Here is a 16,578-nt window from a genome sequence, read left to right as displayed (position 1 = left end):
AGACACATGAAAATTCAGTATTTTCAGGTTTGACATCTGTAACTACATGTTGTGTTTTAAAAAACAAGTTTCTGTGTTGCAAGAAAATGCTGGTTATTAAGAGAACAGGAAATATGCTAATATTAAATAGACATGAAATTAAATTTTATGATGCTTAAAACTTACTAATAAACTTTCTTTGAGATCTTTTTGTGACATAAAAACTTGTTTAAATAGAATGTAGGTGGATTTGTTTGAAATTTAAATGCCACATATGTATAAATGTGACTCTTATTTCAGGCTGGAGTGAGCAGTTACCAGATACTCTGGTGGATGAATCTGTTTCTGTTGCTGAAAGCACTGAAAAAATAAAGAAAAGATACCGAAAAAGGAAAAATAAACTTGAAGAAACATTCCCTGCTTATCTACAAGTAATATTGTGCTTTACCTTACGTTACATTGTTTGTTAATTGAGAGAATGTAATATGTTAAGTTTTTAAAAGTGGATTTGTTGTTATTTTCATTTAGTCATAAATGTCATTTTGCCTTCCACAGCCCCTTAAAAATTAAAATTTATGCTTTTTTGTGCTGACACTTTTCATAAAGTTTATCTCACTTGTTCTCTTCTAAACATTTTATAAGCTATAAGAAGGACTCCTTGGAGTATGTAGAGCTGTCTTCTTTATCTTTGATAATCTGTGTGCAGGCCTAGTCTAGATCCTGTTGAAAATTCCCTTGGCCTGTACAAGTTACAGTAACTGTTGAATAAAGATAAGTTTAAGCAGCCAGAGTAACAGCTTTAGTCATTGGCTACTACTTTGAGAAGCCTGGTAAGCCAAAGACTAAGCCAAAGAATTCTTTTGTTTTCCAAAATACAAATTAGAAGATATGTCTCATTATGAAGAAATTGTATTTTATATATGTAGACTAAAAAAACCTTTTAGTTAATCTTATAAACATTAAGTCATAGAAGAATATAAAGCCATTTAATCTGTTAAAAAACCTCTATATTAGAAATAGGACTAGAAAAAAAAAAATCTAACATGGACCCGAAATACTTTAGATTCTGAGCCTGGTATTCATCCTTTCTGCGCCTCTGTTTCTTCCGTTGAACTGGGACAGACTATCACTGAGTGTCCATCCCAATTTCAGTGTATGTAACTGTTCATCTGATCTGTCCTTTCATGAAACTATGATCTATGTAGCATACCCTGCTTGAATTGTACATAGTTTTTAATTTTCCAGTTAGCTATTACTAGTTTAACTTGTCTTAAAACACAATTTCTCCTGGGTGTGGTGGTACACACCTATAACCCCAGTGTTCAGAGGGTGTGAAGCGGGAGGATCACTGTGTGTGATTGAGGGCAGCCTGGGCTGGGCTACAAAGTGAGTTTAAGGTCAACCTGAAGTGCATGGCGAAACCCTGTCTTCAAAAACACATGAATAAGTAAATAAATAAACACACACACAATTTCTTTCAATTCCTATGCAGCTTTCTATTTTAACAATTGGAGTACTAACATGTTAATGACATTATTCCTATTAAAGAGTTCACACTTTAGAGTTCTTACATAGCACTCTCGAAATAGTTGGGTGACCTTGTTCTGTTCACCATCTGTTTGCCACAGGTTCAATCCCCAGCACTGCAGGGGAAAACAGAGAATAGATATGTCCAATGTCTACTCTGTGCCTTACTTTCATATAGACTTAAGATATGTTTTATTTTCTCCTTAGTTCCTTGAAATATTCTTTCATCCTAGCTTTCCACTTTTAAACTGTAATTTCATTGGTCAGGAAAAAACTCCGTACTTGTTTGTATTTTTGATCGTGTTGTTTCCTCTTTGCCTCATTTCCTTTCTTAGCAGACCTTTCTGGGAGTCCTGAGCATATGAGCTGCTCCCCATCTGTAAACTGTAATGTATGTTTAGGAGGATTTCTTACCTGTTTATGAAAGTGTGGAGACTGACTTTTTAATACAATGACAAGTGTCACTGAAAGTATTGGACCTGATTTAGCAATTATTGCTGAGACCTTACTTTAATAGGCTGTATTTTTTGTTCATACCCAACACTAAGATTGAACTTTTTTTTTTCCAGTTAATGTGCTAAAAGAAGCCTTTGTATTGGTACTATTTCTTAGGTGTCTTATAATGGTTGTATTTCCCCCCTTTAAGGGAGCACATACTGACAAAAATGTACCAGGGATTCAATAGCATTCTTTCTACATTTTCTTAAAAAGTGTTTAGATGAGCTGTATAATCTCTGTCCTAGAAATATTTATGAGATCTGATAGTTTAGTGATACTGTGTGATAGTTAGGATCTTTTTAGTACTATACGTATAGTTCCTGATTGGTTCTTCAAGTCACTTAACAGTATAAAGTTAGGAATCCTGTGGGAATCCTCTTCTGTGTTAACTACAGCAACTGAAACCTCCCCAAGTTAATATGTGTTCCATTTCTTGATAATTACTGGTAGAGTCACCATGAATTACTAAAAATACTGCTTAATTATGGTCTCCAATTTCTCAAATTTATAAAGGATTAAACAAATAATCTCTAAATTTTGAGGGTGCTTTGTGCTGTTCAGCACTTTACCTGATAATCAGAGCGTTGCTGGAAAAGGAGCGAACTATCTTCCGTTCAGTTTTCTAGCTTTCTGGATTTTTAAATTTTTCATGGTGAACAACTTGTTTGTTTAAAAACTATGAAAATTTAAAACCCAATAAACCGTCACCTAAGCAGACATTACCCCTTAATCCTTTTCAAAATATAATCCCTTCATATTTTATTTGTACATGCTTATAATAGCCTTGATTTGTATATTTTGCTGCATGATATGTCATATCATTCAGCTTTTTTTGTGGAGCTAAGTGCCTTGAGTATGATAGGCACTTACGTGCCACTGAGCTACATCCCAAGCCCTCAACTTGCTTTTTCTTTAGTGTCCATCCCAATTAGTAACAGATTTCAGGGCTTTTCTTAGATATTAGATAGCACGGCTCACATATTTTTCAAAATTGTATTTTGTAGTACAAGTATATATAAATGATTTAGTTATATGCCTCCTCAGGAACATAAACGATGTTTTCACTTTTTGTATTTTAAAAATGCTTCAGTGAACCTTTTTTTTTCCTGTTTGGCAAAAATGTGTTAAATGTTGATGGCTACTACAAAATTGTCTTTCAAAGAATCCTTTTACCCGACAAGCCATGTAGTAAAAAACAGACCAGAGCAGGGTTGCCACATTGAAACAAAAGAAAATGGGCCCTGCAGGCTTCCTTTTTGTCTTCTGTATTGATCACTGAACAGGGTCAGGGAGACCTGCAGTCAGGACCTCAGCTAAATGCACTAGCACTAGCCCAAAGTTGGAGGAGGTGTGTGGACGTGGAGGAGTGTCCACCTGACTGGACGGACAGTAAGCCAGAACTTTCAGCAGTTGCAGATGCTGCCCACATAGTGTGGTTAAAATAACTGTAAAAAACCTTCTTCAGATTTATAGTAGAAGTCTTCTGTGTAATTACAGTATATGAATCAATATAGGATTACTAAATCTACCTGTAATATATAAATATTAAAGCTATACATCAAAGTCTTGTGTTATCCTCTGCAAGTGATCTATAAATATTAGTAGTATTCTTGAAGCTTTAGTTTTGCTTATAATATGAATTAAGGTACCAATGGTATTATAAATCTATCAATTTTTAAATTTAATTGTAACCTGAGCTCCTGGAATTGAATTATCATCCTGCAGTTGCTAGGAACATATTTGACATAATTGTGTGTGTATGTTTCTATAATTTTATTTGTCTCTAGTACTAAAGCTACAAAAATCTTATTTTTAAAATGAGAGGAATCTGTAAAAGAATTGACAGAATCTTTTTATATTTCTATCTTCAATTTTTATATTGCACAATGATGACAGAAGAGTATCTGCCTAGAATTTTATAACTGATCATTTTCTCATGTGCTTGTCTTTGTCTAGGAAGCTTTCTTTGGAAAAGATCTTCTAGATACAAGTAGACAGAACAAGCTGAATTTAGATAACCTATCAGAAGATGCAGCTCAGCTTTCATATAAAACAAACACAAACACAGGTTTCTTGGATCCTTCCTTAGATCCACTGCTTAGTTCTTCCTCAACTCCAGCAAAACCTGGAACTCAGGGTATGTAGACTAACTTACAGTTTTTTTTTCTTTATATCAGATGGCATTTACCTTCCTTTTAATTCAACCTTAGAAATGCTTTTGTTTGACCTATATACGTTTTTAAAAACAACTTTGTGGAAGTATAATTTACGTTTAGTAAATGCAGCTACTTTAAGTGGTTAGGTCTGTGAGATTTGGCAAATTGATTTACCTATACACTACACCACAATCAGGAGTTGTAAAGGAAAACATTCAATTTACACTTTACTGAGGACAATGCAAGGGGAGATAACTTGGCCACAGTTGGTTGAGTTGTTCTCTTCAATTTAAGGTAAAATATGTTTTTGTTAGTTACATAGGTAAAAAAAACTCATAGCAGAAACCAAAAAGAATGCTGTAAGAAGGAACTAGACGCCTAGTGTGCTGCAGTATGTTGTCCTGCGTCCTGGTTTCTTCCACTTCTTTGTTGTGGGGAAAGGAGCTGTTCTGGGCCACAGAGTGGGTGACGTTATTTCCGGCTGCCTGAGGTCACTGCAGTCAGAGTCATCAGACAATGCTAACTGGTTCTTGGTGTGCAAAACCCTCCATTTGAGAGCTGTGTCTTAGGTCGAGGGGATGTGGAACTCTTCAGGAATCTGGGAGGAATGAGAGAACTTAGTCAGGGTATGCAGTCATGCTGACAAGGCTCTGAGTGTCGTTGGACCCATGGCACTGTGTCTTTCCCCACTTCTAGGTTTTTAGTACTGTCAATTATAAGTGAACGTTTTTCTGACAAGCTTTCTTTTTGCCATTGAGTATATCTGTTGTTCAGTTCATTTGATAAACGCATTTTGGAAAACAATTTTAAGGCAGCCCTCCACTGAAAAAACTTTTGTCTTAAGATAGGTCTCACTATGTACTTCAGGCTGGCCTTAATCTCACTATGGAGCCCGAAGCTCAGGCTGGCCTTGAACTCTTGGCAATCCTCCTGCCTCAGCATCCTGAGTGGTGGGATTACAGGCATTTGCTGCCACATCCAGCTGAAAAAATGACTTTTGATATTAGGTAGTTACCAGTTTTGTTAACTTAGTCTTGTCCTAGATTAAAATACAGTTGGCTCACTTTCATCTGCAGGTTGTCTGTCTGCAAATATGAAGGGCCAACTTAAGGAACATGAGTAGCTACAGGTTTTATTTTTGTAGGGGTCCGTGCAACCAATGGCTTGGAGAAGCTGAGAGACTTCTCTAGTTTTCTAATTGACTTATTGAAATAATTAATTAGAAGTTATCTTTCCTCCTTTTGTACACGTAGCATATCCAGTCTACCTCTCCACTGGTAGTGAGGGCTGAAAAAATGGGACTACAGTCTGTGCCCTTCGTTCCGTCTTAGCAGAATATTTTTTTAAAGTTTGCATTCTATTAAGTACTTGCTAATTCCTATCCATATCACTATGTTGTTAAATTAAGGTATAATGGAAGACTTGTGGGTCCTTGAATCTTATATATCTTACGTACCCTGATGTGCCACTTGAGGACTTTTAATAGGAGTCCTTTGCATAGAGTTTTATGAGGAAAGAGATTAGCTGGGGGTGGTGGTGCACATTTGTAATCCCAGTGTTCTGGGGGGCTGAGGCAGGAGGAGTGAAAATTTGAGCTCAGCTTGGACAATTTAGCAAGACCTTGTATCAAAATAAGAAAAAAGGACTGGGGATATGGCTCAATGAGAAGGCCTAAGTCCAGTCCCTAGTACTACCAAAATAATAAGGAAAAGGTTTGTAATTGGACGAGAACTTACAGTGATAGAAAAGACACTGATAGTTTTTTTTTCTTTTTACTTTATTTGATTGTTTGTCCCACAAAACTGCTAAAGAAATAGTGCTTTTACTGTAATACCAGAACGTGGTGGAGGGGAGTAGCACACATTTCAAAACCTAACCGAAATTAAATGTAATTAGTTGACCTACTGTTTGCCTTTATAATGGAAGATTAATAATATTTTTTCTTTTTACTCATTCAGTGTAGTCCATCAAACAAATTTTAGTGATTTGTTGTAAAGTATAAAACATACTACTTTAGGTAAGGACATACTTTTTAAACAGAACCTTTCTAAAAATGTTATAATTTATGTAGTAGAATTACATTACTGTAAAACAAACACAAACATTAAGTGGCTCCCTTGAGAACTGTCCATAATTTCTTTCAAAAATACTATTATCTAGAGAATACATCAGTGAAATAATTTTATCTCTTTAAAGAATTTTCTGAATATTTGGGTATACAAAATTTATGTTACATTTTAATTTGAAAAATTACCATGATTTTTTTTTTCTTTTTCACTTTGAATTTTTGAGACAGGGTCTCGCTTTGTAATGCGGAGTGGCCTTGAACTCTATGTAGCCCAGGCTGATCTTGAGCTCACAGTAATCCTCCTGCCTCAGCCTCCCTAGTACTGGGATTACACGTGCGCACCCAGCTTGTATGAATGTTTTTGAGAAGTATATATTTAATACCACCAGGATTCTTTGTTTCATAGAGATACTTGATCAGTATTTAAATGTCCATTCCCCTTCTGTTTTTCTTAGGTAAAAAAAGCAATTGAAGTGGATTAGAAATCTCAAGTGTTTTTTAATTGATGACTAATATAATTACTAGAAGTTAGCCTAAGAGTTCTAACCCTTTCCTGCTGGGTTAGGCCCAAGCCCCTTAGCATCTTCCTTGTCTTCTCATTCTCTTGCATCCCGCATCTCACCTGTCCAGGTTTCGCTCCACCTTGAGGGTACATCCCAAGCCAGCCACTTTGGCTTTGGTTTCCTCACTCTCTTTTCCCACTACTTTGGCCACTCTGATCTCCTGTGTGGTCAGACTCTCTCTGCCCAGGGCCTTTACAGCAGCTTCACCTTTACTTGGAGGATTTTCTGCATCTTGGTGTGCAGTACCTCTTCATTTCATTTAGATCTCTGCTTAGTCTCTTTGAGAAGGTCTTTCCTGACTGCTTTATGAAGTGCAGCATCCCCATAGTTTATGTTGACCATTTTTTATTTTCATTTTAGTGCTGTCATCTGATTACTGTGTCTCTCTCTGTGTGAGAGTCCCTGAGGGCCAGACCTTTCTGTTTATCACTGATGTTTTATTCAGATAAATAATCCATAGCATATTCCTGTTGGTACTGAAAGTATGTATATAAATGAGTGAATGAGTAATTACTATGAAGAGCAGAGCCAGAAGTAGTCTGGTACCTGGCTTACACTTAACAAGGAATTTCAAAATAAAGCTTTTTTCATACTTTATTAACTTCTGTGTTTTATTTTCTGCATGTCATTTTAGAGATGCCACTTCTCTAATGAAAAATTTTTTCCTTTGTTTCTTACAGCATTCTACTTCACTTTATGGCCTACAGGTCTTTACTTTAAATTTTGTTTTGTCAGTATTCATCAGTCACAAAACATAATCTAAATTTTTAACGTTTTTGTTGTTTAAAACCTGTGCCTGTGCCATGAAAATGCCTAACTTTAGAAGTAAAACTAAGTTTTTATCATTGGTATCTGCTGTGATCTTAAATATTTTATTAATTGTTTGGCTTAGGGCTTTTTAGAGTTTAATGTTTAGGAAAATGTTGAAAATTTAAAACTATACTTGCTATGTTTAGGTACTGCTGATGACCCGTTAGCTGATATTTCTGAAGTCTTGAATACAGATGATGACATTCTTGGGATAATCTCCGATGACCTAGCCAAATCGGTTGATCATTCAGGTATAGATGAGCGCTGTTCGCCTGCTTGCTGTTGTCATGTGAGAGGCACATGTTTGCAGAGCACATTCCATCTTTAGTATGTTTACAGTGATGAAGTGGCTTTTTGTTTTGTGCTTTGACTTTGGCAAAGAGGCCACCATTTTTCTTTTCATGGATCTACCTTGGTTTTTCTGCTTTCGGAGGGGTTGTATATAGCAAGTTAGTTCTTTCCGTTGGCTTTCTAATTGCACTAGATTTAGGCGTGCTGCCTTAGAGTCTTGCTGTACCTTACCTCTTGTTTGCATCTCCCACCCTTCTTGCTCCTGTGTAATCATCCGTTTTATTTGGTTTGGGTCTCGTAGGTCTTGATTTATGCACTTTCCAGGTTGAGAGCTCACCTTTCCTGTTTGGTAAGAAACTGAGCAATGGATGGCCGCTGGTTAGAAGTAGTCTTTTTCATAGTGACTTCAGCTGAAACAACCTATAGGTGCATGCGTATTTGTTAGTAGTGCTAATTTGTTACTAATCCATACTTCGCTTTTCCCTTTTTCTGTACAGCTAATGCATAGTGTTGCTGTACTGTGCTTTGGGTGATTTTCTTAGTAGTATTTTTAAACAGATGGCTTCATGCTTATTAATATATAATTTATAATATTACTTAAATGTTAGAGCTAGTTGCTAATATAAGATCAAATAAGAACAGAAAAGGCAATAATTTTGCTTTTAAAGGCAATTCTGCTTTTAAAGGCAATAATACTAAGAAAGCATGAAAAAGTGTAGATAGACAACTTTCACATGTGACTATTGCCGAAAATACTAGCATGTGTGAGATAAGGGGCGTCACTTATAAACATAATCTACATTTTCAGAACGTGATTACTGAGTACTAAAAACCTTAAAATTATTTACAAAGGGGTAATGATTATTAAACCATAGAGAATTTAGAGCTTTTCATTTGTATGAAATTTCTCTCTGCTGTTTTGCATATTGTACCTCATAACTGAATGTACATTTGATGCCAGTATTTTCTAAGTTAAAACATTTATATAATGACTTCTTAGAGACTCCTCTCTTAATTTGGGGTTTCCTTTTGGCAGAAATTGCTAAGTTAAATCTGATATGTTTCTCTGGGAAATGTGTTTACTTTAATTACAAGATAGCTTTAGCTGGTGTGTAGATTCCCAAGTACAAGGAACCTAGTTTTTGCTGGTGGGCCATCCGGATGGCTGGAAGAATCCTGCTGAAGTCAGCACTAGAGACTTCACTTACTTTAGTTGAGCTGTTGTACGCTAGTGCACACAGACAGCACACACATTTCGCGTGTGTCCTGAACTCACCATTTCATTTGTTTACCTTGCTCTTCCAGATATTGGTCCCGTTGCTGATGACCCTTCCTCTTTGCCTCAGCCAAGTGTCAGTCAGACTTCACGACCATTAACTGAGGAGCAGCTTGATGGGATCCTCAGTCCTGAGTTAGACAAAATGGTTACAGATGGTAAAATATCTGCCCTGCATCTAGGGTTTCTAAAAGACATGAGTAAATACGACTTTCAAAGATTCCTGCATGCTTACTTATGACTCGACTTCTGTTTTCACAATTTCTTTATTGAGTGCTTTTTTTAGATAATATGTTGAATTGGTAGTTGTTGATATTCGTATTTCTTTTGTCCTAGGAGCAATTCTTGGCAAGTTGTATAAAATTCCAGGTATTTGTGTTCTGAATATTTAATCTATAAAAATGAGATTCCCTCTGCTGTGACCTTAATAGTTGATTAATCTTGCTACTGTTCTTGTTTTCCCTCATAGAGCTGGGAGGAAAGGATGTTGAAGACTTGTTCACTGCTGTGCTGAGTCCTGTGAGCACACAGCCAGCTCCATTACCACAGCCACCCCCACCACAGCTGTTACCAGTGCACAACCCGGGTATGTTACTACTTTTCTGAGTGTTGTTCTGTATCGCAGACACACACACATGTGCACCCACGGGAGTTTTGCCTTATTCTTCAGCACTCATAGTCGCCACTGAATGCAGATGAACAGAGGACACTTGGTTGTGATGATGGAGAAATACTAGCTTCAGTCACCTGTCTCCTTCCCTGAAGTTGCCTGCAGTCCGCAGTTCATCTTGTGACAGCTCTGCTCTGCACACTTACCCTGCCCCTTCCCTGAGTCCCAGCTCCAGCTGACTTCAGCCATGTGGTCATTCCTGCACGGTGACTGCTCTTTTGGAGCACCAGACCTCACTGTCCCCTGCCTGCCTTTCACAAAGTGATCTGTTCTGCTTCACTGCCCTTTCCTCAGCGGTTAGCCAGCCAACTCTCCACGCCTGTCCTGTACTCTTTCACTTGTAACCTGGGCCACAAATATCAATATCTCTGGGGGAGTTAAGGTCTTCTCTATTGAGAACACCTGTGTCTCATTCATTGCTATATGCTTGGCTTAAGAATATGTATTTAGTACATATATGCAGAATAAACCAGTGACCAAGTCCCAATTTTGGGCTTTGAAGGAATTTTGTGGAAATTTGTCTCTTTCTTTGGATCAGTTGTTTTTCTACCTACTTGTAACTAGTTGTACCATAGGTTAAGGACTTCAGTTTTCTCTCTCTTCCTGGAGAGCTGAAATCTCATAGCCTAGAATTAAGATCCGAAGGTATAGCTTGAGTTCTACAAATCCAGGAATCTTCTTTAGAATGGAGTTTGTAATTCTGGCTTTTTTTTTGTTTTTTTGAGACAGGGTCTCACTGTGTAGTTCAGGCTGGCCTTGAGCTCATTTTGTATCCTAGGCTGGCCTAGAACTCCTGGATCCTCCTGCCTCAGCCTCATGTGTATTGAGATTACAGGTGTGTGTCACCATGCCCGGCTGGAGTTTGTAATTCTATGGTGGCATATATTTTTGATAATTTGAGCATAAAACCATTTCTCTATGTCTCATTGTCATGGCTTTATGAATATATGTTTAATTGAATAATGATATCTTTATACGCTCTTATCCTTAGTGATTAAATATTCAGATAATGTCTTTACCAGTTCTGCGTGGGCATAAAAAATTCCAAAATTCATATAATTTAGATGTTTGATTTTCTACTAGTTTTGCCACTAGTTTGATGGTTGCTAGACTAAACATGGGGTTTACATTTGGTTAAAATACATGCCATGAATGTTCCTTGTCTTAATTACTCCCATCTTTTTTTTAATAATTAAAAATTCTTTAGCAAATAAAAATGGTTTATCTTCATGTTTTCTGTAACTAAAGTTACATATTTTAGAAACTGAATTGGTTAAAGATGTGTTCCTTTATACAAGCTCTGAAGTCATTATGAAAATCACCTCACTGTGGTCCTCCCCCACGCCCACCCGGTTTTGATTTGTTTTTTTTGTGATTTTTTTTTTTTTTTTTGAGACAGGGTCATCTTATGTAGTTCAGGGTGGCCTTGAATTCACTGTGTAGCACATGCTGGCCTTAAACTCATGGCAGTCCTCCTGCCTTAACCTCTTTATTCCTGGGACCACGGGAATTTCCATTAGGCTTGGCCTCAATTTTAGAAAGATTTTTTTTAGCTAGGTGCTAAATTTGCAGTACAAGATAACTAATAAGGCTGCTTACCCTCACAAGGTTGTAACCCTAGTATTTTAGACTTTCATTTATACAACTGACTTAGGGTATGACTCAAGTAGAGCTTTAAGAATCTGTTATCTGTGTGTGTAGAAATGTGTGCCTATGTCAGCCCCCTGTGTCTGTAGATTCCACATGTGTAGACATTCAGTCATTTACAGATAGAAAACGTGTGTGTGTGCGTGTGTGTACAATTGCTGGGATTTCAGTGTTTATACTTTAAAGAAAATATTTAAGGGTTAAACATAATCAAGTTATATGTAGGGTGACAGTAAGGTATTCAAAAATGGCAACCTCTACATTTTCTGAGCATGAAGGAAAAAATGAGGAAGTTGTGTTTAAGGGGGCAAACTGGAAGTGTTGACACTAAATTATAGACAGCTAGGAAAACGAGACAAGCATTTAGCCTTTTCTTAAAGGCTTCTACAAACCATTGAATGCCCTGTGCCAATGGAATGACCTGATTAGTTATGTCTGTGGCAGAGTAGCTCTCTTGTCAGTATTAGAAATGGATTTTGGCTGGAACTGGGGATTGAACTTAGGGCCTTGTGCACACTAGACAGGTGCTTTACCCACTGAGCTATCTCCCCAGCTAGAAATGGATTTTGGACAAGAGGAATTGTAGTAACAAGGTTTTGTGGCTGGGATTCAGTTAAAATGTAGATTATATGTAAAGATACTGAAGTGCTAATCAAAAGGGAAAATAGATATGAAAGTTAAGAATAAATAGGGTAATACTACTGAGTGAATGAATGTAAGGAAGGAGAAAGGGAGAATAAAATGAACTAAGCTTACCTAAAGCCGAGTTTGCCTGGAGGATCATCATACCCTAAACTAAAAACAAGGAACAATGGAAGGCTTGCTGTGTATCTTTAGAAGGTAGCAGAGATATAATGAGCTTAGTTTTAGACTGGCTTTCATTTGGTAGAAATGGGACATACAGCCTGTTGTGGCCTACCTGCAGTTGCACTTAGGCAAGTCTGTAGACATGTAGGACTTCTGTGTGTAATGGTGCTGATTGACATGGGAAGGATGAGGTGTTTTTTCAGGGACTATACCTCCAGTGGTAGAGAATCTGGAGTAAGTCTTTAACTAGATGTAATTAAATGTGTCCCTGGCTCATCTGCTTTATATTAGGTGTGTGATTTTATAGTCTTTATCTTTCCCCTTTTCAAAGGTTAAATGAAAGTGAAAAAAAATTAGCCTGAGACACTTGAGTGAGAAGTTTTTGGAAATGGTGGTCATTAGGGACAGGTTGCAGAGTGAAATGGGTGAATGAGTACAGTATTCAGAAGGGGCCATTGCCGTGCACAGTGGAAGGCTGTTGGTGACGCTTGGAGGAGTAACTCCAGCAGAAGTGTCAGCACAGAGCTGATTGTGGTGCATTGGCACTAGCACACAGGTCAGAGAGCAGAAGGGAAATTTCACAAAGATTGAGATAATGTGATGTGATGTCCCTTTAGGTGAGTTGAATGAAGTAACATTTCAATTCTCACTATGAGACATGCCTCCAAAATGTTGCAACTGGTATGACTAATTGGATAACTAAGATAGGCTTGAAGATAAAAAACTACCTCTTAAATTAATAATGAAGGAAAAATGCTTTTTATGTCACTTCTCTGTCCTTGACCATGGTGTTCAATTTCTCTGGGTCTTCTTTCTTAAATGGGTGAACTGTTTTCTGTTTTACTGTTGTGAGTATGCAAAGTTAATCCATGTAAAGCCTTTAGAATAATGCTGACATATGGTGTAGTACTTAGTAAGCAACAGTTACATTATTGTCTTTAGGAAAAAGTTTTGGTAATGATGTGGTTATGGCAGGTAGTGCTGATAGCTCTGGGACAGATGATGGTTTTCTTTGCCAAATGAAGACGCTTTCATTTACAGAAAAGGCATTTGGTACTTATCACTAAGACCTTAGATTCCTTTATGGAACCCACTTCTCACTGAAGTTGAAAGTAGATGTCTCATTCTGTTTTGAATAAATGCAGAAATCTTAGCAGGGTGTGGTGGTGCATGCCTGTAATTCCAGTGCATTGGGAGACTGAGGCAGGAGGATTCCAAGTTTGAACCTAGTGTGGCTAATTGGTGATTTAGCAGGACCCTGTCTTAAGAGGGGCTGGGGGATACTTGCAGATGTAGTTCAATTATAGCAATGGCCCTGGGTTCAATCCCCAGTTATCCCCCTCCCCGCAAGAAAGATGCAACAGAAACCTTACCCAATAATCCTTCCAGGAAACTTACGTGTAATGAGAAATTTGTCATTGTGAAATACTGATCTAGTGAGTCCAGCTCTGGTGTTTAGTAGGATAAGACCTATCTTGGAGGTCCTTAAGACAAAATCCCGAAAACATATCTGTGAATAACTTCACTTTCCTCATACACATTGGAGCCTTGTGCACATTCATGTTATAACATTCAGATGATCTGATTACAGGAATGGACATTATGCATTGGGGAACATTACATGTATGAGACATAGCTCTTGATTTTTCTTTTTATCCAGTAGTAGAGCAAAGTAATCGTGTTAGAGGCTTGCTGCCCTTATCCCAAGTATAGATCGCTGTATACCCTGCCCGTATGCTGCTTTGTATCTTTAGTTGGTGATAGCAGTCTCCTATAATAACGCTAATCTAAGTTGTAAGAGTTACACATTAGAATGTTTTCATAAATCATGTTTACAAGGGAAGGGGCTGGGGATTTAGCTCAGTGGCACAGCGCCTGCCTGGCAAGCACAAGGTTGTGAGTTTGATTCCCAGTCCTGGAATAAAACCAAAAACAAACAAACAAAGGAGAGTTCTTTGAAAGTGCACAAAAAGTTTCTTTTTGATTCCCCGCCCCCCGAAAGCTGCTTTAATAGGGACAGTTTATTTCCAAATAGCTTAGACAATTAGGTGATCTCAGTGAGTACTGGAGCTACACACTTGAGGAGTGGTGGGAAAACATGAGTTAGTCTTAGTATTTGCCTAACACGTATTTAGAGAAGAACGTATTTAAAGCTCATAAATAAGTTGAAGGAGATTTTACACTTTTAGGGGCTGACCTGCCAGTAATGAAAATTAAGAAAAAGCTGATTCATTCTTTTTGTAAAGTTAATACATAGTGAATATTTACTGTATATCAGGCAATATGCTTAGTGTAATGCACACATTATTTCAGTTCATATAATAATACCTTCATTTTACAAGATCACATAGAAATCAACTCAAAGTAAGATTCAGACCCTAGGCTGTTTGTTGAATGCCAAAGTGATTTCCACTGTGTCATAGTTAAACAATTATAGAGACCGTATTTCAAAATTCATAACAAGTCACCCTGCAAGTATTATTCTAAAGTATAGTACTGAAAAAATCCTTTTAAATAGCATTGAAAGTTTTTATTTAGAGTATTTCAGCTATCTGTTATTTATGAATAATGTGCAAACTCATTGACCCTTTGTTCTCTTCAGATGTTTTTTCACGAATGCCACTCATGAATGGCCTTATTGGACCCAGTTCTCATCTGCCACATAATTCTTTGCCTCCTGGAAGTGGATTGGGAACATTCTCAGCTATAGCACAGCCCCACTATTCTGATGCCAGGTATTAAAAAGCCTGAATTTATACTAAGATTTAATTTGTACTAATTTGTACTCTTAGTCTTTTAAAATTACTTGTGTGTATTTACAGTTTTTTGCTAAAAGTGGTCAAATATTACTTTTAACCACTTAGTATAAGAAAGTTACTTTTAGCCAGGCGTTGTGGTGCATGCCTGTAATCCTAGTACTCGGGAGGCTGAGACAAGGAGGATCATTGCAAGTTCAAGACCAGCCTAGGCTACAAAGTGAGCTCAAGGCCAGTCTGAACTACATAGCGACACCCTGTCCCTAAAGACAAAAAAAGAAAATTACTTTTGTTTATGTAGTGACAGTGTTCATTTTTTGCCAGGGATAAAAACCCAGCATTTAATACAATCGCAAGCGATCCTCATAGCTCCTGGACACCATCAGCTCCCACTGTGGAAGGAGAAAATGATACAATGTCAAACGCCCAACGGAGCACGCTGAAGTGGGAGAAAGAGGAGGCTCTGGGTGAAATGGCCACTGTAGCACCTGTTCTTTACACAAATATTAATTTCCCCAATTTAAAGGATGAATTCCCTGGTAAGTCATGGATGTATTATTATCTGTTTTGTTTTGTTTTTTGAGATGAGGTCTTGCTATGTAGTTCAGGGTGGCCTTGAACTCACTGTGTGGCCTCGGCTGGTCTCTTTAACTTAAGGTGACCCTCCTGACTTAGCCTCCCAAGTACTGAGGTTACAGGCCTGTGCCACCATGCCAAGCTATTATCTATCTGTCGTACTAACATTTTTCTCACGTGTAATGACTGATTTTTTTAAGCTGCAGTTTCATCTGCTCTTATCGACTCTTCACAAAGTGAAGGTTCTCTATGTATCTAGAAACAGTTTGCATTTTCTTAGTCCTAGCCCTCACACTTATTTGCATATTTCTAAAACTTTGTTTCAAGTAATAAAATTATCAATTTTCTGCATCCTTGGCAGTGCTTACAAAAATGTGCTGCACAGTTCTTTAAAAAATATCTAGAACATAAACTTGTCATTTAATTGACAGTGTAAAGCTAAAGCAGAGTCAGTTCCAAGTGATTGGCACTAAAACTGGCTGTCTTCTCTCCACCCTGACATCTCCCTGTCTTCTCTGCGTGTGTGGAAGCAGCACTTGATGGGGTAGTAGTGCTTGTGAAATTGTAACTAACCAGAGATGACACTTTTGGATTAAAGAATTGATACTTAGTGAATATTTGCAAATAATAATGCTTTATTTCAAGTTGATGTTGTCAGACAACCCCTGATTAAAATTGCTATTAAAATTCAGCTTGTAGTAGTTTTGTAGCCCTCTGTCAACACAGAAGCTCTCCCCTGATACGAGAGGTGTGCCTCCGAGTAGGCTTGCATACGGAGGTCCCTTGATTTTGGTACCTTTTTGTGTTGATGCCCTTGGTTACTTTATACGTAAAGTATAGAAGTAAATTAGATGCTAGCATACCTAGTAATAGAAATCAGTGGCTTAATGCAGGGATGCCTGTTAAAAGCAGTATTCCTAGTCTTCACCTGCTTTTTTAAAAACCACACTTACA

General features: G+C 37.5%; 1 protein-coding gene across 3 annotated transcripts in view; it reads left to right on the top strand.

Annotated features, from left to right (window-relative positions):
* Kmt2c (lysine (K)-specific methyltransferase 2C) overlaps positions 1-16,578 on the top strand; it is a gene marked incomplete at its 5' end in the record, with an annotated part of 175,128 nt that overhangs the window by 114,508 nt on the left and 44,042 nt on the right. For all 3 annotated transcript variants that reach the window (XM_013504579.1, XM_013504577.1, XM_013504578.1), the window contains 8 exon segments: positions 280-410; positions 3,961-4,141; positions 7,748-7,852; positions 9,198-9,326; positions 9,505-9,537; positions 9,638-9,754; positions 14,895-15,027; positions 15,373-15,587. In XM_013504579.1, coding sequence (XP_013360033.1) covers positions 280-410; positions 3,961-4,141; positions 7,748-7,852; positions 9,198-9,326; positions 9,505-9,537; positions 9,638-9,754; positions 14,895-15,027; positions 15,373-15,587 — 1,044 coding nt within the window.

Source organism: Chinchilla lanigera, unplaced genomic scaffold, assembly GCF_000276665.1.
Source record: "Chinchilla lanigera isolate Chin_1 unplaced genomic scaffold, ChiLan1.0 scaffold00090, whole genome shotgun sequence".
Classification (NCBI taxonomy): Eukaryota; Metazoa; Chordata; class Mammalia; order Rodentia; family Chinchillidae; genus Chinchilla; species Chinchilla lanigera.
The sequence above is the reverse complement of the archived record's forward strand: the minus strand, read 5'-3'. Positions and strand labels throughout refer to the sequence as shown.